Raw genomic sequence first — 25,194 nt, forward strand, 5'->3', positions numbered from 1 at the left:
TATATATATATATATATATATATATATATAAAATCTTGCCACTGTGTCTATGATTCAAATAAATGCTTAATGAAAGTAGATTTCTCAAAAACTTACCCTTTCCTGGTATCGTCTTTCAAAGAAAGCCATATCATCCTCCCCAGGTCTCCTTAAAGAAGAAATCTGACTACTTCTACCTATTAACATGGAAAAAAATCCAATTCATACATTTATATCATTACATATTCACCCCAAATTAAACACACACAAAGAAAAGATTCCCCTGCCAGGTGAAAATGTTTTATTCTAACCAGAAATGGCCTAAATTGCCAACCTTGGTGGCTCTTACCTGTAATCCTAGCTACTCAGGAGGCTGAGCTCTGAAGATAATGGTTCAAAGCCAGCCCAAGCAGAAAAATCTGGGAGAGTCTTATCTCCAATAAACCACCAGAAAACCAGAAGTGAAACTGTGGCTTAAAGTGGTAGAGTGCTAGGCTTCAGCAGAAAAGCTCAGGAACAACACCCAGGCCCTGAATTCAAGCCACATGACCAACAACAACAACAACAACAAAGAAATGGCCCAAATGGCCTTATATCATATCTATCTTGCTTGAAAGAAAGGGCAAATTCAGTGGTAAATATTCTCCAAGTAAACTGGCTTGTATTAAATTATACCACACACCTCTAGATAAGAGTGTATTTCATTTTTTCCTAGTACTTATTACATTTTCTAACTAGAAATCCATGTTATACTTTAAGAGATAATGCGTAGCAGTATATGTTACTGAGACTTTACTACATATGACTTTGTATAGCTAACCAGAGTAGTAATACTATTTGCTTTGAAATTTCATCTAAAATAATTTTAGCTAGCTTTCATAGTATTTATTTCATAAAATTAATTGAGTACTAGTTTATGTGCTAGCAGAAGTTTAAACTCGCGTTAATAAGGAAAATTTAGTTTTCTACATAGGTTAAAAGAAATTATTGCGGGCACAGGTGGCTCATGCCTGTAATCCTAGCTATTCAGGAGGCTGAGATCTGAGGATCATGGTTCAAAGCCAGCCCGGGCAGGAAAGTCCATGAGACTCTTATCTCCAATAAACCACTAGAAAACCAGAAGTGGCGTTGTAGCTCAAGCAGTAGAGCGTTCTCCTTGAGCTGAAGAGCTGAGGAACAGCACCCAAGCCCAGAGTTCAAGCCCCATGACAGACAAAAAAAAAAAAAAAAAGAAAATATCATTGGTACAGGTGAATGTCTTCCTTGGATTCTTTCATTTCCAAAGCAGGACAGCAGTCTGAATATCTGTTGTAAGATTTTTAAATTTCAAAAAAAATTTCAAACTCACCCTTAGCCCACAAAGTACAACCATACTGTTGACTGTCTTTAAAACAAAAATCTTGTTAAGAAATATTGCTTAGGGGCTGGGAAGGTGGCTTAGTGGCAGAGTGCTTGCCTTAAATGCATGAGGCCCTGGGTTTGATTCCTCAGCACCACATAAGCAAAAAGAAAAAAAAAGTCGGAAGTGGGGCTGTGGCTCAAGTGGTAGAGTGCTAGCCTTGAGCTGAAGAGCTGAGGGACAGCACCCAGGCCCAGAGTTCAGGCCCCACGACCAGACCCCCCCAAAAAAAGAAAGAAATATTGCTTAGAACAGGTGAGGAAAACCCATACCTGGAAACTGTGTCTATCCCTAAGCCAGTGTGGACCATTTGAGGTGTGCCTCCTGCAGAGTCACCTTCATGGGGTTGAACTGTAAGGCAACTTTGATTAGAGGTGACTACATCAAACAAGAACCATTTGATGGATTTGCTTTTATTTATTTTTTTTAAAAAAGGAACTCTTGTGGACCTTGACCACTGAAGCATTGTGGGAAGTTGACTCTCTTTAAAAGTCAATATTGTGGGGCTAGGAAGGTGGCTTAGTGGTAGAGCGCTTGCCTTGCATGCATGAGGCCCTGGGTTCGATTCCTCAGCACCATATAAGCAGAAAAAGCTGGAAGTGGTACTGTGGCTCAAGTGGTAGAGTGCAAGCCTTGAGCTGGAGAGCTGAGGGCCAGCACCCAGGCCCAGAGCTCAGGCCGTACTACCAACCAAAAAAAAAAAAAAAAAAAAAGTCAAATTTAAAGTCAGGCATTGGTGGCTCATGCCTGTAATCCTACCTACTCAGGAGGCTGAGGATCGTGACTCAAAGCCTGCCTGTGCTGATGCCGAAAACTATGAATCTCTTATCTCCAATTAACCCCCCCAAAAAAGCCAGAGGTAGAACTATAGCTTAAAGTAGTGGCATACTACTATTGAACAAAAACTTTCAGAGACAGTGCCCAAGGTCTTTGTTCAGGCTCTAAGACTGGCAAAAAAGAAAAGAAACAAAAAAATTCAGTGTTGGTACCAGATACCAATAACTCATGCCTGTGATCCTAGCTATTCAGGAGACTGAGACCTGAATCAGGAGACTGAGACCTGAATATGGCAGTCCAGAGACAGCCTAAGCAGAATAATCCATGACACTCTTATTTCTAGTTAACCAGCAAAAAGCTGCAAGTGGAATCATGTCTCAAGTTGTAGAACACCAGCCATGATTGAAAAAGCCAAACAGCCCAAGGCCCTGAGTTCAAGTCCCAGTACTAGCATACAAAAAAAGAAAATTAAATGTTGGTATGACATTCTGTGGTACTTAGGAATATATTCAGTATTGAATGAATGTACCTGTCCTATGCCACAGCTGCTAATACACTAAAAAAAACCTGAAATTTAATGAATTAATTATATCAATCTTGAAAGTTGCTACAATTGAGGAGAAAGGGTTTCAGTTTTTACTTTAATCTGTATTTTGTCATTACTCCATTGTAATTATTAAACACAGCTTTAAAATCTTTTTTAAAGAATTTGACTATATATGGGCTGGGAAGGTGGTTCAGTGGTAGAACGCTTGCCTTGCATGCCTGAGGCCCTGGGTTCGATTCCTCAGGCACCACATAAGCAAAAAGAAAAAAGCCAGAAGTGGCGCTGTGGCTCAAGTGGTAGAGCACTAGCCTTGAGCTGAAGAGCTGAGGGACAGTGCCCAGGCCCAGAGTTCAGGTCCGGACCGGACCCAACAAAAAAAAAAAAAGAATTTAAGTATATGAAAATACAAATAAGTCAAAGGAAATTCCCTTTTAAAATATTAAATATAAGCCACACATGTACCAGTGGCTCATGCCTGTAATCCTAGCTATTCAGGAGGCTGAGATCTAAGGACCATGGTTCAAAGCCAGCCTGAGCAGGAATCGTAAGACTCTTTTTTTTTTTAATTTCTGGTTGTGGGGCCTGAACTCTGGGCCTGAGCACTGTCCCTCAGCTCTTCAGCTCAAGGCTAGTGCCTTACCACTTAAGCCACAGCACTACTTCCGGCTTTTTTTTTTTTTTTTTTGCTTATGTGGTGCTGAGGAATGCAAACCCAGGGCCTCAGGCATGCAAGGCAAGAGCTCTACCACTGAGCCAACTTCCCAGCCCAATCTTAAGACTCTTAAACCAGGCAATATTGGCTCACACTCATAATCCTAGCTACTTAAGATGCTTAGATCTGAGGATCACAAGAAAGTCTGTGAGACTCTTATCTCCAACTAATCACCAGAAAACCAGAAATGGCATTGTGGCTCAAAGTGGTAGATTAGTAGCTTTGAGGGGGAAAAAAAAAAACCTCAGGGACAGTGCCCAGGCCCTGAGTTTAAGCCCCATAACCAACAAATAAATAAATAAGCCGCTTATCTCCAATTAAACACCAAAAGCCTAGAAACGAGCTGTGGCTCAAGTGGTAGAGCATTAGCCTTGAGCAAAAAAGCTCATGGACAGCACCGAGGTCCTAAGTTCAAGCCCAAGAACCAGCACAAAAATAATAATAGGGGCTGGGAAGGTAGCTCAGTGGTTGACTGCTTGCCTTGCATGCAGGAGGCCCTGGGTTCGATTCCTCAGCACCACATAAGCAGAAAAAGCCGGAAGTGGTGCTATGGGTCAAGTGGTAGAGCACTAGCCATGAGCTGAAGAGCTGAGGGACAGCGCCCAGGCCCAGAGTTCAGGCCCCATGACCGACAATAATAATAATAGTAATAATAATAAATAAAATATTAAGTACCTATTAACTCATATAATTTCCAATTTCAGGGCTAGGGATGTAGCTCAGTGAAAGAGAACTTCCCTAATAACCATGAGGCCTATGTTGAATCCCAACACTAATAAGGGGGAAAAAAACTTTTAATTTCTATCTTCTGTGTATTCTCCTTTCAATAAAAAAATAAGGAATATGAGAATATGACTGCTTAATATGAATTTTATTTGCTTTTAATTTATAGATAATAAAATGCTCCAACCTATGGTTTTACTGGATTATGTAGCTATCATTGGGATAACCCAAAGGATCTGGGCAATTAGTCCACAAAAAGGCCCTCTTATTCAAATACCAGAACAACATGAGCCAAGGCAGGATTTAAAACTTGATATTACAAAATTATCAGAATCCTCTTAATTTTCAGCATTAGTGTTCTCTCTCTCTCTCTCTCTCTCTCTTTTTGGTACCAATCCTGGGGTTTGAACTCAGGGCCTGGGCACTATCCCTGAGCTTCTTTTGCTCAAGGCTAGTACTCTACCACTTGAGCCACAGTGCCACTTCTGGCTTTTTCTATTTATGTGGTACTGAGGAATAGAACCCAGAGCATTCTAGGCAAGCACTATACCACTAAGCCATATTCCTAGCCCAGCATTAGCTTTTTCTCAAATCAAAATGAAATTGCTTCCCTTTTAGCAGTATCAATATAAAAGAAAATCAAATGACAGTTAACTTGAAGTAATAGAAAATGAGAGAAGCCTAATAAGACACATCAAAGTTATATGTTCTTACTACATCCAAACCTATTTCTCATTCTTATTTCTTTACCATTTGTTAGTGCTTCTGGAGACAAATAAGATGGTGCTTGAAATGCTTTTAGAAAGGGGTGGTCCATGGCTGTAACTGGAAAGTCTAAAAATTCTGCTGAGGGTGTACCTAGGAACAAATGAAAAAGAAAATTAGCTCTACTTGTAGAGATGCAGCCAATATTAAATAAAAGAGAATCATTAGTACAATTCTTTGTATGAAAAAGAAATTTTTACCCAGGTGCAGTAGTGCACACCTTATAATCCCTGCATGTGTGAAAAGAGGGAAGAGAATCATGAGTTCAAGGCCAGCCTGGACTACACAGGAAAATGCTACTTTAAAACTCAAGGGCTGGTGAATGTAGCATCATAGATTCTGTCCTCTTTGCCTGATCCAGAATTTGGAGAATAAACAAATTCTAAAGGGGGCAGCAGGGAGTAGACAACACCAGGGCTGGGGACATAGCTCACTGGCAAAGAGCTTGCCTACCATGTACAAAGCCCTACATTCAATTCCCAACATGGCAAATGGGGGTGATTGTCTTTTGTTTGTTTTTGTTCTATTCCTGGGGCTTGAACTCAGGGGCTGGGCACTGTCCCAGACCTTTTTTGCTTAAGGCTAATGCTCTACCACTTGAGACATAGCTCCACTTCTGGAGTTTTGCTGATTAATTGGAGTGTTATGGACTTTCCTGCCCTGGCTAGCTTCCAACTGTGATCCTCAGATCTCAGCCTCTTGAGTAGTAAAATTACAGGTGTGAGCCACTGGTCCCTCAGCTTCAAATAAAAATCAAGTGAAGAAGCCCGGTGCCGGTGGCGCACGCCTGTAATCCTAGCTACTCAGGAGGCTGAGATCTGAGGATCACAGTTCAAAGCTAGCCCAGACAAGAAAGTCTATGAGACTCTTATCTCTAATAAACCACCAGAAAACCAGAAGTGGTGCTGTGGCTCAAGTGGTAGAGGCTAGCCTTGATTTGAAGAGCTGAGGGACAGTACCCAGGCCCACAGCACCCAAGCCTCATGACATAAAGAAATATTTTCTGAACAATATAATGGCTAAAAACCATTAAATATAAGGCCCTACTACTGTGAGCACACAGTAACCATATGGTAGATTGGGTATGGAATTACACACTTGTAACCCCAGCACTTAGGAGGCAGGCAGGAGAATTAACAATTTAAGGGCAGACCAGCTTGGACTACATGGTAAGATACTGTCTCGTGCTAGGCACCAGTGGCTCATGCCTGAAGCTGAGATCTTGAGGATCAAAGTTCAAAAAAAACTTCAAAATTACCATCTCTAACCAGCAAAATGCTCTATGGAGGCATGGTTCAAGTGGTAAAACACCAGTAGTGAACAAGCAAGCTAAGCAAGAGTATGAGACCTCTGAGTTCAACCCCCAGTACACACACACACACACACACACACACAAACTGACAAGCTCACATTTTATATATCATCACTTACCAATACCACTGTTATCCAAGCGCATGTAGCCTTCCATCAGTGAGCTGAAACCAGTTAATCCTCCCATGGCTGCATAAGGCACATCCTGTCCCACTGGTTTTCCCTGAGCCAATCTTTCTTGCATGGTTTCCACCACCGTGTTATGGGTATATGCAGGCTGACCACATGCACAAGTGAAGCAGCTATGGAACTCTGAACACTTGGTACCTAAATCAAGATGTGCAGGGGCTTAAATGCTTTTAAGTATAGATACTAATCTGTTTACTCAAAGTCACTTAGCTCAGCAAAAGTCAGTTCAATCTTGGTTCTCTAGTTCTGATCTGGTACTTCCAGTCCCTGATCTCTCTCCTAGCCACTGCTCATACTTCTGAAAGATGCACAAATGGCAGGAAAGTACATGAAAGAAAAAAAATTAAAAACCCAAGTGGAACTAATAGAAATTTAGTTAAACACTGGAGTGCCAAGAAGTGTCCTCTGAAGAGCTCAAAAACTGAGTTAAAACTAGATGTGTATGATATGGACAGTCGAGTAGCCAGGAGCAGGTAAAGAAAATGTAGAAACTTTGCTACAGATGAACTCTTCATAAAAGCCGTATTCTAGTCAGGAGCCAGTGATCCTAGCTACTCTGAATGCTGCGATCTGAGGACCACAGTTCAAAGCCAGCCTGAGTAAGAAGTCCTTGAGACTCTTACTTCTGCTAGTTACCAAAGCCAGCCTGGGCTGGAAAGTCTGTGAGACTCTTATCTCTAATTAACCACAAAAAGCTGGAAGTGGAATTGTGGCTCAAGTGGTAAAGTGTTAGTCTTAAACAGGGACAGTACCCAGGCCTGAGTTCAAACCCCAGACTGGCAAGAAAAGAAAAGAAAAAATTTAAAAAACTATTACTATTACTTCAATTATTTAAGTTTTATGATACTGAACTTATGATTATATCAAGTAAGAAAAACAGTATCCATTGAATTTTGCATTGTCATTGAATATTGACTCTATAGATCAATAAACTAATAACAAAACATAGTAAGTATTCAATAAAGGAATTGAAACACTCTGTGTCTAGGTATAAAATATAACTTACATTTATTGCACCCAAAGTTAGGCACAGCACTGTGCTGATCAGCAAAGTGTTTACACCTGCAGCGAATGAGCTGAGCACCACACAAGGGAACATAGAGATAAGCCCTGCATGGGCAGCCGGTCACCCTGCAGGGCAGAAGAATGGGGCGCTGCGGCGGAACCATTTCAAAGTCAGTTTTATGTTGTTTATACCTGAATTGTAAAAAGAAAGAAATACAAACAAAATGCAGACATTGCAAATACTTGCCTTTTCTATTCTATTGAATAACAATGACTTTTTATTTTTGCTTTTTGTTGTTTTGCTAAGAATTGCTTATAAAATCAAAATAAACTGCCCTGTATGCAGTGTTTTGTTTAATCTCTTTCTGGTGGCTCAGGCCTGGAATCCTAGCTACTCAACAGGCTAAGATCTGAGGATTGCAGTTTGAAGTCAGCAGAGGAGTAAAGTTCATAAAACATTTGTCTTTAACCACCAAAAAAGAATAAGCCGGAAGTAGAACTATGGCTCAAGCCACAGAACATCAGCTTTGAGCAGACAAAGCTAAGGGGCAGAACCAGGCTTTGACTTCAACCCCTAGGACCAACACAAAAGAAAGAGGGGAGGACCAGGCACCACAGCTCACACTTACAATCCTACTTACTCAGGAGGCTAAGATAGGAGGATCAAAATTTGAAGCCAGCCTGGGCAGGAAAGTTGAGAAGACTCTTATTTCTAATTAACAGCCAGACGTGGTGCTGTGGCTCAAGAAGTAGTATGCTAGCCTTGAGCAAAAAAGCTCAGGGACAGTGCTCAGGCTCTGAGTTCAAGTCCTAGTACCAGCACACATACACTCATACACACACAAAATTATACGTAATAGGCATGAGCCACCAGAACCTGGCTTGGTTGGGATGGGCTTTTGAAAGTCAATTCCAGGCTGTGCGAATTATACATAGATAAGAAACTGGTATTAAAATTTTATAAGAATACATTTTAAAACAGTCATAAATTCACCAAAACCTGTTTTAGTTCTGACAGATATCAATCAACATGTCCCTCATCCTCCATTGCTCCAGTCTTTTTAGTTGAGCTTGCTAGTTAAGTTTATTGTCAACCTATATAAACATTACTCATCTTAGCAACTGCCTAACAAACTCTGGCAAACTACAGCTCTGTCAATAGCAACTATACAAAGAGTCTCTCATGAAAGAGCCCAGAAATTGCTGTGGGAACATTGTGGTTCTCCTTCAATGGTTTCCTTAGAACAAAAGGTGAGCGTTGTTACCTAAAAACATCTCCTAGGTTGAGCAATTTTTCCATTCTTTACAACTGGGAGACACAAGTAAAATTTAAAGTACAACACACAGAGCAAGATGTGAACCTTGGGTACAGACAAAATACATAATCACTGGAGCTTCATGTCTTTCTCCTATATGAGTTTCTTACAATATGACCATTTGTAATAAAAAAATAGTGTGCTTATACTTTTAGTTTAAAGAAGTGTCAGGTCAGGCATAGTTGTATATGATTATAACCCCAGCATGTGGGAAGTTAAGGTGGAAGGAACACAAGTTCTAGGTCAACCTGGGCTACAGAGTAAGACCTTATCCAAAAAAAGAAAGAAAAAAAAATGGAGCTCTGGCATAAAGTGGTAGAGAGCTAACTTTAAGCAAAAGAGCTCAGAGACAGTGCCCAGGCCCTTGAGTTCAAGACCCACTACTAACAAAAAAGAAAGAAAGAAAAGAAAGAAAAGGAGAGGAGAGAGAGAGGGAGGGAGGGACGGAGAGAAGGAAGGAAGGAAGGAAGAAAAAAAGGGAGGGATGGAAGGAGGAAGGGAAGGAAGGGAGAGAGAAGGAAACAAAGAAAGGAAGCCAGGAAGAAAGAAAGAAAAAGAAGGAAAAGGAAGGAAGAGAAGAAAGGTATTAACACAGAAGTGATAAGAAATGAAGGATGATTAGTACACTTGAGGAAAAATCTGTCTGTATATGTGCATCAATTCAAGTAACTAAGTGGTTCTGGTTGGATACCAGTGACTCCTGACTGTGATCCTAGCTACTTAGGAGCTGAGATCTGAGAATCAAAGTTCAAAATCAGGAAAGTTTGTGAGACTCTTATCTCCAACTAACCCTCAAAAAGCTGGAAGTGCAGCTGTATAGCACCAGCCTTGAGCATAAAAGGTAAAGGACAGCACCCCAGCTCCAGTGCAAGCCTCAATATCAGCACAATAATTTATAAATTCGTTAATGAATTAATTAAAGTGGCTCTGCACTGTGACCATCCACCCTCTTCCTTGGTCATGGTAAACCAGGTAGAGACAGCTCCCCAGCCAAACTGAAAGACCCCTGGTAAAGTTACAGGGGGCACCAATATCTTTTATGCCAATGCTAAGGAGTGCTGCTTAAGGTAACATACTCTGTGATATGTTCAAACCAGATAATTGTTAATTACATTTAGATTTTCTACTGTATTCTATAAATGCCTGATTTTAAATGTGGTTTTTTGTTGTTGTTGTTGTTATTGTTTTATTGTTTTTGGTGCTGGTCCTAGACCTTGAATTCAGGCCTGGGCACTGTCTCTGAACTTTTGTACTCAAGGATAGCACTCTACCATTTTGGGCCACAGCTCTACTTCTGGCTTTCTTGTTGCTTAATATAAAAGTCTCACAGACTTTCCTGCCTAGGATGGCATCAAACTGCAGTCCTCGGATCTCAGCCTCCTGAGTAGCTAGGATTACAGGCATGCTCTACCAGCACCCAGCCTAAATATTTCTTAATCATCAATCAGTCTTGTTTACAGAAGGAGGATATGTTTGCCATCATTTTTATTTTTGAGTCAACAGAAAACATCAATAAAGTATCTTACCTATGTGTACAAAAGCATCGTGTTTCTGGGCCAATTAGTCTACAATCCATTCCTGTTGGTGATTGCCAGCTCACAAATAATCTGTTCTGCAATCGCATTGGTAAAACTTTTCTTTTGTATTCTTCATATTCTTCTGGAGTAAACAGCTTCCCTCCATCATCCTCACCAACAATTCTATAAGAAAAAAATATTTTGTCTTAAGCATTGAGTATTTCCAGATTGAGAATGCTAAAAATTCTAGGACTAGATGCATGGCTCAAGCAGTAGAGTAGCTGTCTAGCAAGTGTGAAATCCTAAATTCAAACCCCAGTACTTCCTGGAGGAGGGGAAGCAGGATGCCAGGGCTCAAAATTCCTATAATCCTAGCTATTTACCATTCTGAAACCTGCAGGATTGCTATTTAAAGGCAGCATGGGGGGGGGGGGGAATTGTAATCCAAAATACTCCACCTCTAGTTAACTAGCAGCAAATGATAGAGTGCCAGCCAAATACAAGTAAGCCCAGCAAGCAAAAGACCCTGAGTTCAAGTCCTGGTGCTATCAAAATAAATAAATACTCACTGTAAGGTCTGCACAGGGATACCTCCCCACCTCTTGGCTAAGTTTCTGCCCAGGGTAACTGGAAGACCTGGAAGCAGTCACCTTCCCCTCCTGCTAGGTCACATCCTGGGCCACCTCTGGTCACATGCCTCCCACTGACCTTAGGAGGGTCCCAGAACCTGAGGTCATGTCCAGATCCAGTGTGGCCACACCTTTCCCCCACCTGGCCACACCTCTTCCTGTCCCTGGCCTAGATAAGTCCTGGCCCAGAGGTAGGTCGCCCCTTTTCCTTTTCAGCCATGCCTCTCCACCATGCAGGGCGGGGGCAGCAGTTCGGTAAATAAACTTTTTCTCCTGCCTGAATAGCACATGGTGTTCTCTTCATCAGCTACCTAATGAAACCTACCTATTTAATATACCTTACACTCACTAAACTCTAAACCATCTTTGTATCCCCAAAGGAATAACTGCTTGGACTTGGAACTTTTACTTTAGACATATGTTAATAACCAAATTACACACAATAAAACTTCTGCATCTGATGGAATTCAGGACCTGCTATCCCAAATTCGGCAGGCAAAGGAAGAAAGGCCACTCTCACACTCCCCACATTCCTCTTCCCTGAAGGAGGCCAAACAATCTTCATTCCAGAGGTGTCCTCCCTTTACCTGGAGGAAAGGAACAAGGTGATCTCTAAAGACAGAGACACAGAGAAGAATCTGAACTAACAGGCCTCACTAAGTCCCCCTTTTGTGGCCAGTAGAACATACCTTTTGTCCTTCAATCGTATTTCTCCGGGATTGTCTACATCAAATCTTAGCATAAGTGTGCTGTTTCTCTAGATCTTTGTTTTCAGAGACTCCAGTCCATATAAGACTTAAATTTGTAAACTCATGTCTTATAATCTCTTTTATTATAGGTGCCTCTGCCATGATCAAACCACAATCAAGATAGTTGTAAGAAATATTTTCTCGGGCTGGGAAGGTGGCTCAATGGTAGAGCGCTTGCCTTGCATGCCTGAGGCCCTGGGTTTGATTCCTCAGCACCACATAAGCAAAAAGAAAAAAGCCGGAAGTGGTGCTGTGGCTCAAGTGGTAGAGTGCTAGCCTTGAGCTGAAGAGCTGAGGGACAGCACCCAGGCCCAGAGTTCAGGCCCCACGACTGGACCCAAAAAAAAAAAAAAAAAAGAAATATTTTCTCTCCTACTCTTCCTGTATAACAGAGCATTATAAAAGTCAATACTAGGGCTGGGTAGGTGGCTCAGTGGTAGAGCGCTTGTCTTGCGTGCTTGAGGCCCTAGGTTCGATTCCTCAGCACCACATAAGCAGAAAAAAAATGCCAGAAGTGGCGCTGTGGCTCAAGTGGTAGAGCATTATACTTAAGCTGAAGAGCTGAGGGACAGCGCCCAAAGCCCAGAGTTCAGGTCCCACGACTGGACCAAAAAAAAAAAAAGTCAATACTTTGGAAATATCTGGCTTTACTGATCAAGGATTATCAATTATCAAGGACTATATTAATCTCAGTTTTTCCTGTGATTTTGAAGCAAACATATTCATTCTTATTAAAAGCCAGAGCCTAGCCAGGCCACTGGTGGCTCATGCTCGTAATCCTAGCTATTTATGAAGCTGAGATACAGAAGATCAAGGTTGGAAGCTAGCTTAGGCAGAAAAGCCCAGGGGACTCCATTGCCAAAATAAGCAGCATAATGTTGGGCTGGAGGTGAGCAGGCAAGCAGAGTGAGGGCAAAGCTCTGAGTTCAAATTCAGACACCTGCAAAAAAAAAGTCAGAGCCTAAGTTGGACATGGTGGCACACACCTGTAAATTTCAGCACTCAGGAAGCTGAAGCAGAGAATAATGAGTTCTGGACCCTCTTACCAAGTTTCAGGATAGACTGGGCTGAAAAAATATTCGTTCTTTAAAACTAGCAATTCCCCCTCCTTAAAACAAAGCTACAATAATGGGAGGGGAAACCTGGAAGAAAGCAAAGGAAAGGTGACATTGTCCAAAACAAGGAATGTACTCATTAGTTGACTTATGAAATAATAATCCCTCTGTACAACACCTTAACAATAACAATAAAAGTATATATAATTTTTTAATGTATAAGGTAGAAACCAACGTAACTGATCCCAAATTCTACCAGGTACTTCAACTAATGTGGGTTTTTAACCATGTTCCAGCTGACATCTGACATCTCTGTACTGAGTTATCATGTGTCTTATTAATTTCAGAACCCAAACTTTTACTGAGAAATTAAGTCCCCACTATTGCTATGAAAAAAATTAGGAGGGTCACTCTTTGATGGATAAGACCAACTAGAAAGTTCAAAATGGAAGAAATTTCTACCTGAAAATTCCCTCCCTTTAGTCATCATTAAAAGTGTGGTTTTAGCCAAGTGCTGGTGGTTCATACCTGTAATTCTAGCTACTCAGTAGGCTGAGATCTGTATGAGTTCAATTCAATACCAGCCAGGAAAAGAAAAAGTCTACCGCCAAAATAACCAGCAAAAAGCTATGCTGGGGCATAGCTCAACTCGTAAAGCACCACCCCAGTAGCAAGCCCAGAAAGCATGTGATCATGAGGCCCTGAGTTCAAACACCAGGGTCATCAAGAAGTGGAGGATGAGAGAAAGAAAAAAAAGATAGCTAGAAGAGAAAGAAGGAAGAAGGAAGGAAGGAAGGAAGGAAGAAAGGGAGGGAGGGAGGGAGGGAGGGAGGGAGGGAGGGAGGGAAGGAAGGACAAGACCAACAACTATTAGTACTAGACAGATCTTTAGATAAATGCAGGTCTTCTGAGTAAGAGATCATTGATACTTAAGTTCTAAACCAGTGTAATTCAAAGTGTATTGGATTTCCAGAATCTCATGAGGATAATGTTTAAATGAAAGCCAGATTAAAGGGGCATGTGATCTTGCTTTTCTAATAAGCTCCCAGGTGCTGCCTTTGTTACTGGCCCAAGCTTCCTACAGTTATGTAACAAGAATTTATACTTCTCCTCTCAATAGTCTCTAAAGCTCTTAGGCAGACCAAATTAAGGGAAAGTAAGGAAGAATCTCTGATGGAGACTGATCTTTTGGGCCCTTTGTACCCACCACCTTTCTAGGCATACAAGTCTGCTTTTCCCCACCTTTCTCAAATGTCATATGAGTCAAGATGGTGATAATCTTTTATTTGTTCTTACTTTGTGATAATTCTCTTTCAAAAGGAAGTGTTCCATGTTATTTATGTTTGTAAAAAAACAATTTCCTGGGTGTCTGCCCCTAGTATTTTCTGGGCAAGCGAGAACACATACCTAAATATTTTCAGTCAGCACCAAGGCCCAGAGACTTGCTCTCACACACACAAAAAAAGTCTGAGAGAACCCAAGTCTAAAGGTACCAGTACTGCTGTGGATAAGGGCTGGATGTCAGGCCAGGCACTTGTGGCTCATGCCTATAATCCTATCTACCTACTCAGAAGGATGACACCTGAGGATCACAGTTTGAAGTCTGCGCAAGAAAGTTCTTGAGACTCTCATCTCCTATTAAGCTCCAAAAAGCCAGAAGTAGAGATGTGACTCAAATGGTAGAGGATTAGTCTTAGAGTTAAGCTCAAAAGCTCAGGGACAGTACTAAGGCCCTGAGTTGAAGCATCAAGATTACTACACGCACACATGCACAACCACACACACACACACACACACACACACACACACACACACACTGAACTGGGTGACAGTTATTAGGACCCAGGATTCCCAGCCTTACCTTGATAGACCTGAACTGTGCTTGGGGACTAATCCATAAAGCTTTTCAGTATTTTCAAGTTCTACATATTGCCCCTAATTGCAGTAATGGGTAATGAGCCAGGAAACTCATCTGCCTGGACACCCCTGAATGGTTTGTGGCTACCATTTTAAGTCCAGTAGCTCTCTGTTCAGGGTCTTCCAGTCCATAGCAGGATGGTCTCACAATACCCTAATCTCAACTCTATACCATCCTGCCAACCTTCCCCTGGTGCTCCTACCCCGTGCCCCCAGGTTTCCTTACTATCAACACTTCTTAGGAGTTGGAGGTTAAACAAAAACAAATGACAAAAAAAAAAAAAACAAGAACCCAACACTTCTACACAGATGCATCAGCTTTGCCAGGGCCTGAACAATGACTAGTAATCTTATGCCAAACAAGTGGCTGTTTCCTATTTGGGAAGGGAATCCCTCCAAAAATGTTCCAAATTGCGCCAGGACCTTCGCAGTTCCAGACTTACACTATTACCAAACTACCACGCATATTCATGTTATTTAAATTCTATAAGACTAGGGCTGGGAAGGTGCCTCCATGGTAGAGTGCTTGCCTTGCTTGCGTGAGACCCTGGGTTTGATTCCTCAGCATCACATAAGCAGAAAAAGCCAGGAGTGGCACTGTGGCTCACGTGGTAGAGCGCTAGCCTTGAGCTGAAGAGCTGAGGGACAGCACCCAGGCCCAGAGTTCAGGCCCCATGACCAACAATAAATAAATAAATAAAAATCTATAGGACTAGAGCAATCTCGGTGTCGTTCTTCAATAGCCCTAAATGGAAAGCGGTGGGGATGGGAGGTGAGGGGTGGGCAACTGGAGCCTGGAGCCTGAGATCAGCGGATCACAGACTCCAAGCTCAGACGCGAAAGTCTATGAGATTCATTTCCAATTAACTACCAAAAAGCTGGAGGTTGAGCTGTGGCTGAAATGGTAAGCTCCAGACTGGAGTAGCAAAGCTAAAGGACGATAGCCTGGCCCTGATTTCCAGCCCCAAGACCAGCATACACGAAAGAAACAGAACAGAAAAGAAAAAAGGAAAGAGAGGAGAGGGAGAGGGAGAAGGAGAGGGAGAGGGAGAGGAGAGAAAAAAAGAGAAGAGAAGAGAAGAGAGAGAAGAGAAGAGAAGGGAAGGAGGGAAGGAAGGAAGGAAGAAAGAAAGGAAGGAAGGAAGGAAGGAAGGAAGAAAGAAAGAAAGAAAGGAAGGGGGAGAGAGAAAGGGAGAGGGAGAGAGGGAATTGGACCTGGCATAAACCTTCCTTTCAGAAGGGGAGACCTCCAAACAGCACTGAGTGTGCAGATTACAAAACGATGAAACTCCAAGTCAGTTCAGGCCTCTCAGCCTGCGAACCGACTCCCAGAGCCCCAGCGCTCGCCCGCCAGGTCCTTGCCCGCGCCCCCTAACATCTCCCCGCCGGGGGCTGGCTCGCCTCCACGGAGCCGCGGCCGCTGCCTCACCTCCGGTACTCCAGGTATTCATCCACCGCCGCCGCGCCGCCGGGGGGCAGCTTTAACCACTCCATAGTCGGCGGGAAGTTGAACTGAGCCCGACCGCCGCGGCCCGCCCGGAGCGGACAACGACCCACCCCTGGACACACCCACTCCGGGCAAGCCACGCCCTGCGCCGAGACCACGCCCTGCGCCGAAACCACGCCCCACCCGGTGAAAGCCACGCCCCAGGAACGCCCTATCCCTCCTGAAGCCACACTCCTACCTCCTGCCTCCCAATTGGCCGGGCTCGAGATCCAATTGGGCGGGCACGCCCAATGACAGGTGGTAGGGGTGTTGCTTCTACCCGTCTCATTAAATACAGGTCTGGGGTTTGAGGGGCGCAGTTTGCAGCCCCTTACAGATCACTGCTCCCTTCAGGACAAGCAATACAATGAATTCATAGAAAATGGCTTCTTTGTACATCTCTTTTCACTTAATTCCGCTGCTGAGATATAAGAGCATTTGAAAAAGTTCTGGCTACTTTCAAGCCAGCTTCATAATCACCTTGTTTTCGATACTGGCTTTGAAAACAGTGATAATGGGGAACCGAGGGTGTAGCTCAGTGCTAAGAATGTGAGTTTAGCCTAACTTCAGTCCTCATTCTTCAATCCTATCAAGAAATGATAGAAAATCAGTAGTCCTAGATGCTGTGACCAGTTTGAATGACAAGAAAACAGCATGTTCTTCAAAGATAGTAAAGAATGGGTTCCAGAGGAAGCAAGTAGAAACTGTGTAGTCACGATTTGGTGGGTTTTGTTTTATGTTTTTGCAGTACTGGGGAACCAAGAGCACTGGGTAAGAGCTCTGTCACTACTCAGTGACATCCTCAGCCACAAGTCATTTTTTTTAAACATATGAAAAAGCTCTTCGTGACTTTTGTGTGTGGGTGTGCTGGTCCTGGGGCTTGAACTCAGGGCCTGAGTGCTGTCACTGAGCTTTTTCACTCAAGTCTAGCCCTCTACTACTTGAGCCACAGCTGCACTTCTGGTTAATGAGATCATCTCAAAGACTTTCTTGCCCAGGCTGCTTTTGAACCACTATGCTGAGATCTCAAGATTACAGGCATTAGCCACCAGCTACAGCTGTTTTCTCAATTTTTATATAAATGGTAAATTACCATCCTGTTGGTAGTTTAGCCATATATTGATTTAGCAAGCTAGAGAGAAGTCAAAAATCTATTAGTACTCAGGAGAGAGAAATTCTTGAATTCTGAAGGTCCCAGAGTATTAGTGTGGGTTCCTTTATAAATCATTTTATTGCTTTTTTTGCTTTATTGTGTTTCACAGATAACTGCTTTTTTGTGTGACAAACTGAAGATTTGTGGCGGGCCCCCAGAGAACAAGCCTATTAGAGCCATTTTCCAATAGCACATGCTCACTTGGGTCTCTGGCACATTTTGATAATTCCTATATTATTTCAAAATTTTGCATAATCATTGTATCTATGGTCAATTATGATCAAAGATGGTTCACATTACTGTTGTAATTGAGATTCTGTGAACTGCCCATGTAAGATGGCACTAAAAGTTTCTATATGTTCGACAGCTCCCCCAGCCTGCCAGTCCCCATCTCTATTTCCTGAGATACAACAATATTGAAATTAGTGAAATTAATAACCATACAATGTCCTCTGGGTGTTCAAGTAAAAGAAGAATAGAGCTGCATGTCTCACTGTATTTGTGTGTGTTTTTGTGTGTGTATATGTCTGTGAGAGAGAGAGAGAAAGAGAGAGAGCACCAATCCTAGGGCTTAAATTCAGGGGCTTGCAGCTCTCTTGGCATTTTTGCTCAAAGCTGTGCTCTAGCACTTGAGCCACATCTCCACTTCCAGGTTTTGGATGGTAGTTGGAGATAAGAGTCTCAGCCTCTTTGCCTGGGTTTGATACAACCCCCAATTCTCAGATCTGAGCCTCCTGAGGAGCAAAGAAGCACATCTCTCACTTCAAATATCACTTTAAGACTGGAAGTGTGGCTCAAGTAGTAGAATATCCAACTAGCAATCACAGGCCCTGAGTTCAAATCCCAGGACCAACAAATAAATAAAAGCTAAATTAGACAATGAAGAAAATATGTCAAACATTGAACTCGACCAAAAGTTAGGCCTTTTGAGCCAAAGAGCCAAGTTGAAGTGCAAAGAAAATGTTCTTGAAAGTACTACTTCAGTGAACACACAAATGATAAGAAAGCAAATCAAACCAGCCACATCATTGTCTTCAGCCAAAGCCTCAATCCAGAACAAGATGCTTAAAGAGGTAAGAAAGCTACAGAAGAAATGCCTGAGACCAGCAGAGGTTGCCTCATGAGGCTTAAGGAAAGAAGCTGCCTTGGTAACATAAACATGCAGGCTGAAACATCCAGTGTATCTGTGTAGAAGCTACAACAGGTTGTCCAGGAGATCCAGGAAAGACTAGTAATAAAGGGCCTCACTTCACAACAGAGTTTCAATGCAGACAAACATCTTCTAGTAGAAGAAGATGCTACAGTAGTTAGCTAGAGAAAAGTCAATTCCTTCAGCCCTTCAAATAACAGACTGAATTGCTTGTTAGGAGCTAATGCTGTTGGAAACTTTAAACTAAAGCCAGAGCTGGGAATGTGGCCTAGTGGTAGAGTGCTTGCCTAGCATACATGAAGCCCAGGGTTCAATTCCCCTGTACCACGTAAGCAGAAAAAGCTAGACATGGTGTTATAGCTCAAGTGGTAGAGTGCTAGCCTTGAGCAAAAAGATGCCCAGGAACACTGCCCAAACCAAGTTCAAGGCCCAGGACTGGCAAGAAAAATAAAACAAAATCAGTACTCATTTATCATTCCAAAAACCATAGGGCCTCGAAGAAGTACAGTAGTCTGTATTCTATAACATAACAGTGAATTCTGGCTGATAAGACATGGGAAAGCTTTTGGCCTACTGTTGAAACTTACCACATAGAAAGAGGATTTCTTTCACAAATTTCTGTCATTGATGATGCAGTTGGCCATCCAAGAACTGTGATGTAGATGCAAGCATGATTAATCTTATTTATATGTATACACCGCCAATCTACAGCCTGTGATCTCAAGAAGTCATTTTAATCTGGCACCAGTGGCTCATACTTGTAATCCTAGCTACTCGGGAGACTGAGATCTAAGGATGGAGGTTTAAAGCCAGTTCAGGCAGAATAATCCATGAGACTCTTATCTCCAATAAAACATCAAAAAGACAATGGTGGTAGAACAAAAAAGCACCCAGGCCAAGAGTTCAAGCCTTAGTGCCAGTGGGCACATGCGTGTGCATGCATGCACACACATGCGCACATGTGTTTGTGCGCACAAGTGTGCGTGTGCGCGCGCGCACACACACACACACACAGAGTTAATGGATGAAGAATTGTTTCTTATGGATGAGCAGGCTGGAGATATAGCTCAGCGGCAGAAGCTGGCTTAGCAAGTGAAAGGCCCTGGTTCAATCCCCAGCACTTAAAAAAATTCCTAGAATGTGATGAGCAAAGTGGTTTCTTGAGATGGAATCTACCCCTGTTGTGGACATTGTTAAAATAACCACAAAGGATTCAGAATGTTTCCTAACTTAATTGCAAAAGCAGTGCTGGGCTTGGAGAAGAGTGCTTCCAATTGTGAAACAAGTTCCACTATGGGTAAAAGCCATGAAGAAGCTTTGCATGCTTTAGAGCAATCTTTCATGAAAGTCAGTTGATTCAGCAAACTTCATGATTATCTTAAGAAACTGCCTGCAAAATGCTGATAGCTCACACCTGTAATCCTAGCTACTGAGGCTGAGATCTCAGCATCCTGGTCCAAAGCCATCCCAGGCAGGAAATCTCATGAGACTCTTATCTCCAATTAACTACCAAAAGGCCAGAAATGGAGCTGTGGTCAAAGTGATAGAGTGCTTCCTTAAGCATAGAAGTTTCAGGGACAGTGCCCAGATCCAGAAAGGAAGAAAGAAAGGAAGGAAGGAAGGAAGGAAGGAAGGAAGGAAGGAAGGAAGGAAGGAAGGAAGGAAGGAAGGAAGGAAGGACCATCTTGATCAGTCAGCAGTCATGGACAGCAAAGCAACATCCTCAATCAACACAAAATCAAATGCTTAGAGAGTTTTGCCATTCTTTCCTGTTTTTAACAATAAAATGTATTTAATTAAGGCATGAATGCTGTTTTTGCATATAGTTCTACTGTATATATAATAGACTCTAGTATAATACAAGCCTAACTTATTCATTTGTTTTGTATTGCTACTAGGGCTTGAACTCAGGGTCTTGAGGCTCTTGCTTAGCTTTCTAGCTGAAAGCTGGCATTCTACCATTTAAGTCTTATCTCTACTCTGGCATTTTGCTAATTAATTGGAAAAAAAGAGTCTTTTGTATCTGTGTTCCCAGGCTAGCTTTGAACCATGATCCTCAGATCTCAGCATCCTGAGTAGCTAGGATTCCAAGTGTGAGCCACTGATGCCCAGCTAAACCTTTTATATGTGCTGAGAAACATTATAAATCTTTTTGTGAGTTGCTTTCTTGTAAAGTTTACTTTATTGTAGAGGTCTGGAACTGGGCCTCAGTATTATATGGGAGATAGGACAGATGCATAATGAGGAAAATAATTCATTAGATATCAACATATAACTTTAAAAGCACTTTCTTCACATATTTCAAATCCAAAAAACTAAAATATTATGTAGGCAAATTACTTTGGCGCTCCACTCCTTCTTTAGTGCCCTTGTCCTCTGAAGCCACCCCCCAGTTCAGGCAGTTCCCGTTCCTAGTTTAACTTTGCTCTATTTTTTATTACCTACTCTCCACCAAAGCCATGTGCTGAAAAGCTCTGAGTCTGGTATGGATGCAATTTATAGAGACTTTCTAAGGCCAAAAAGCTTTCAGCAGTCTGGTAAATCCTGATCCTAAAATCTGGTTCATGTCAGGGTGGAGATCTCATGCAGACCTTTCTCCAATAACACCTGTGCTTTGCCATAGCACAGCACAGTAAAGCAGAGCAGAGCACCTGGCTCTGCTTTACCAGAAGCTAAACTAACAAAGACAAATAGCAGAAAATGCCAGCTCTTTGAGCTTGTAGAAAAGCAGCAGGGAAATGTCTTGAGTAGGCAAGTAGTATTTAATGAATCTAGAGGGAAATAATTAAAGTAGGCTTAGCACAATTACAGACAAGTATTCCAGGAATATGCTGGAACAGTAACTCTTCAGGCCAAAAACACCAACAAAATATACTAGGCATGACAAAAATAGATGCTCACTGGGTGCTGGTAGCTCATTCTTGTAATCCAAGCTATTCAGAAGGAGGAGAGCTGAGGATTATGGTTCAGAGCCAGCCTGGGCTATGAGAGACTATTTTCTTCAATTAACGAGCAATTAAGCTGGATTGGAGGCATTCATGGGTCAAGTGATAGAGCACCATCTATGAGTGGAAAAGCCAAGTAAAAGGCCCTGAGTTCAAGCCAGGCACTAGCACAAAAACAAACAAATAAAAGAGGATAGAAACAATGAGACATTATCTTACATATAACAGACTCCTGTTTTTATTAAAGGCATAGTCAAATTATAGTTTTTCGCCCTCAAATAGCTAAATTGATCCAGGATGTAGTGTGGACAGGGAAAAAAAGTGTAAAAATTGCCTAGGTAAATGCAAGATGTTTTGTGTAATTAATCTTCATAAAACTTTACAAGATAGGCATTATCAGCTCAGTGCATCAATATAAATAAGTTAGGAATGCTTTCTATTGCAAATACACTGATCCATCTAACAATGCCTAATTACTTAATAAAATCTGCTTGACAGTATAGGCTCAGTGGTAGAGTGTTTGTTTAGCATGTACAATGCCCTGTGTTCAGACTCTAGCATCACATATACACATCAGAGTATTCTAGACATATACATGTAGGCAGTTGATGGCATTGGCTCAGAGCATTTTCCTTGTGTTAGCGGGAACAATCACCAGCTCCAGAAAATTCTTCACCCTAGTTAGAAGACTGGGAATTCTCTTTTTCTCCTCTCTCCCTCTCCCTTTCTCTCTCCCTTCTTTGCTCTTCTCCTTCTCTCCCTCCCTCTACTCCTCTCCCTCTGTCTTCACCTATTCCTCCCTCTTCTCCCTCCCTTTCCCCTTTTCTCCCTCTCCCTCTTTCTCTTCCCCCTTCCTCTCTCTCTTTCCTTCTCCCTCCATTCCTTCCCTCTTCCTCTCCCTTTCCCCTTTTCTCCCACTCCCTCTTTCTCCTCCCCTCTCCCCATCTCCCTTCCTTTCCTCTCTCTCCATCTCTCCCTCCTTTCCCCTCTCATTACTCCTTTTTCCCTACCCCCCTCAGTTTCTCCCTCTCCCTCTCCTCTTCTTTCAGTGCAAAGGTTGGAATTCAGGGTCTCACACAAGCTAGCCACACAAGCCCTGTTCCACACTCCCAGCCCAGAGAGTTCTCTCTGTCCCTAACCTATTTAGCATGGTATCAGCTTGCTAAGGCCTAGGTCTAGGACATGAGTTTCTAACCAGTCTTTACTCTAGCACCTCTCACTCCAACAACTCAAAAACTTTCCCCATCATTGCCCAAACCAGATCTTTCTTTCAGTAAAGGAAATACAGACTGTGTGGCCTATGATACATAAACCTTGTTCCTAGAAAAGGTTTTCCACTGATGATCAAGTCATTCCAGATTGCAGTCTCATACATGCCAGCAACTTCTCCCAGTTTTTCTCTTCAGCATACTCCTTCTTCCTTCCCCACTGGACAAATACCCTGTCCTTTGGAAGACTTTACCTTATTGCCCAGCCCTGAAGGAGGTTTTCTTGGACATTCTCTTTTTTTTTTCTTTTTGCTTATGTGGTGCTGGGGAATCAAACCCAGGGCCTCATGCATGCAAGGCAAGCGCTCTACCACTGAGCCACCTTCCCAGCCCTTTCTTGGGCATTCTCTGTTAGAGACATTAGCACCTCATATTATGTGGACTGTTTTTCTTGTCCTTCCAGGTGAATATTTTCTCAAGGAGAAAGATTTCTTTAGAAAGCTTCTGTCTCCTCATTTGTACTTGAAGAATCATGAAAATCTCAGACATATAAGAAGGAATCAACAATCCGCAGTAAATCACTTACTTGACATTTGTTAGTTTTCATAAAAGACAGCTGCTATAAAAGGTTGTAACTTTACAGCCTGGAGTGGTTGTCCCAATATTGACATATAATATGTATACAGTATTTGTTAAATGTGTATAAAATAATATCCAAAACCTACTGGAGATATATTTTAAAAGACTAAGCCAGGACAACAGTATGTTAAGCTTGTAATCCTAACTACTCAGGAGGCTAAGATCAGGCTAAGATCTCTGTTTTGGCATAGAAGTTTTTGAGAAACATCTCAGCAGAAGAAACTGTGTATGGATGGCATGTGTCTATCATTCACCTGATATAGGCAACATAAAATACAGAGGATCATGGGGCAGGAACAGACCCAGAAAAATAGTGAGACATATCTTAAAATAAGTTGAACAAAAAAAGTGAGAGGAATCATTCAGCAGTAGAGTACATGTCTAGCAAGCCCTGAGTTCAACACCCCCCACCAAAAAAATTAAGGTTCTTCAATATAATCTGGCAATAAAGCTACTGAATTTTCACATTGAAATATGCCTGTTGGTGTGTTCCTAGTTTTGAAAGAAATACTGTATTCAATACTGTGTGAAATTAAAATAGAAGAATAAATATGTTCGGGTCAGATAGGTGGCTCACATCTATAATCCTAGCCACTTTGAAGGCCACTTAGAAGGCTGAGATCTGAAGATCTCCATTCAAAGCCAGCATGAACAGAAAGTCCATGAGACTGTTATCTACAATTAACCAGTAAAAAACTGGAAGTGGCTAGGCACCAGTGGCTCACATCAGTAATCCTAGCTACTCAAGAGGCTGAGGTCTGAAGATCATGGTTTGAAGCCAACCCATGCAGGAAAGGTCTGAGAGATTCTTCTGTCCAATTAAATACAAACAGCCAGAAGTGGAGCTGTGGCTCAAGTGGTAGAACACTAGCCTTGAGCAAAAAAGAGCTCAGGGACAGTACCCAGGCTCTGAGCTCAAGCCCTGGAACCAGGACCAAGAGACATAGAGCTACTTGGGGAAAACAAGAAAATAGATGTTAGATAAAGAGACTACACATGGTAGCAGCAGTAGCCTTCAAGCAAAATACTTCTCTTTAAAAAATTTTTTTTTCCAGTCCTGGGGCTTGAACTCAGGGCCTTGGCACTGTTCCTGAGCTTCTTTTGCTCAAGGTTAGTACTCTACCACTTGAGCCACAGCACCACATCCATTTTTTTCTGTTTATTTGGTACTGAGGAATCAAACCCAGGGCTTCATGCATGCTAGACAAGCACTCTACCACTAAGCAACATTCCCAGCCCCTTTTCAAATTTTAATTAACTAATTTATTTATTTATTTTGTTGGTTGTGGGGCTTGAATTCTGGGCCTAGGCACTGTCCCTGAGCTTTCAGCTCAAGGTGAGCAATTCTACCACTTGAGCCACAGCACCACTTCTGGTGTTTTGGAGGTTAATTGGAGATAAGAGTCTCATGGACTTCACTGCCCAGGCTGGCTTTGAACCACGATCCTCAGATCTCAGCCTCCTGAGTAGCTAGGATTACAGGCATGAGCCATCTGCACCAGGCTCTACCCACAAGTTTTATAGTGCATTTTGTCTAGTGAGTACTGCTGCTGTATTTGTTCACCCTTTATCCTTTGTCCCTCCATTTCTGTAGATACTTCTCTTTTGACTAGAATTCTTCACACTTATCCTTGGACTTCTTTCATCAAATTTCTGAGACAAGAACCTGAGGAGGCCACAGTGACAATGGCTGTAACTCTGGCAACCCTAAGCAGGCATTGCCTGCTACAAGATTGTCACATTAGCCTGCCAGCTGTGTAGCCAGAAGGGCCATGTGCGCTTTGCCCACCATGAACACCAACAGAAAATTATGTAACATAAGGACATAAAGGAGTTCAGGGGCTGGGAAGTTGGCTCAGTCGTAGAGTGCTTGCCTCGCATGCATGAGGCCCTGAGATCAATTTCTCAACACCACATAAACAGAAAAGGTCAGAAGTGGCACTGTGGCTCAAGTGTTAGAGCACTAGCCTTGAGCTGAAGAGCTCAGGGACAGTGCCCAGGCCTAGAGTTCAAGCCCCACGAC

The 25,194-nt window shown here is 42.3% G+C and overlaps 1 protein-coding gene across 4 annotated transcripts in view; it reads right to left on the reverse strand.

Moving 5' to 3' along the window:
- Positions 1-25,194, reverse strand: part of Fam221a (family with sequence similarity 221, member A) — a 62,796-nt gene that overhangs the window by 7,499 nt on the left and 30,103 nt on the right. The window contains exons 1-6 of one of the 4 annotated variants that reach the window (XM_013024473.1): positions 16,020-16,105; positions 10,250-10,423; positions 7,409-7,599; positions 6,334-6,540; positions 4,888-4,995; positions 97-176 (exon numbers count right to left, since the gene is read on the reverse strand). In XM_013024473.1, the coding sequence (XP_012879927.1) occupies positions 97-176; positions 4,888-4,995; positions 6,334-6,540; positions 7,409-7,599; positions 10,250-10,423; positions 16,020-16,084 (825 nt within the window). In that variant the 5' untranslated portion in view covers positions 16,085-16,105. Of the gene's footprint in view, positions 1-96; positions 177-4,887; positions 4,996-6,333; positions 6,541-7,408; positions 7,600-10,249; positions 10,424-11,310; positions 11,424-11,558; positions 11,649-16,019; positions 16,106-25,194 lie in introns of those variants that run through there. The other 3 variants (XM_013024475.1, XM_013024476.1, XM_013024477.1) reach the window with 3 other exon arrangements.

The sequence above is a fragment of the Dipodomys ordii genome, unplaced genomic scaffold (assembly GCF_000151885.1).
Source record: "Dipodomys ordii isolate 6190 unplaced genomic scaffold, Dord_2.0 Scaffold76, whole genome shotgun sequence".
NCBI classification, from domain to species: Eukaryota; Metazoa; Chordata; class Mammalia; order Rodentia; family Heteromyidae; genus Dipodomys; species Dipodomys ordii.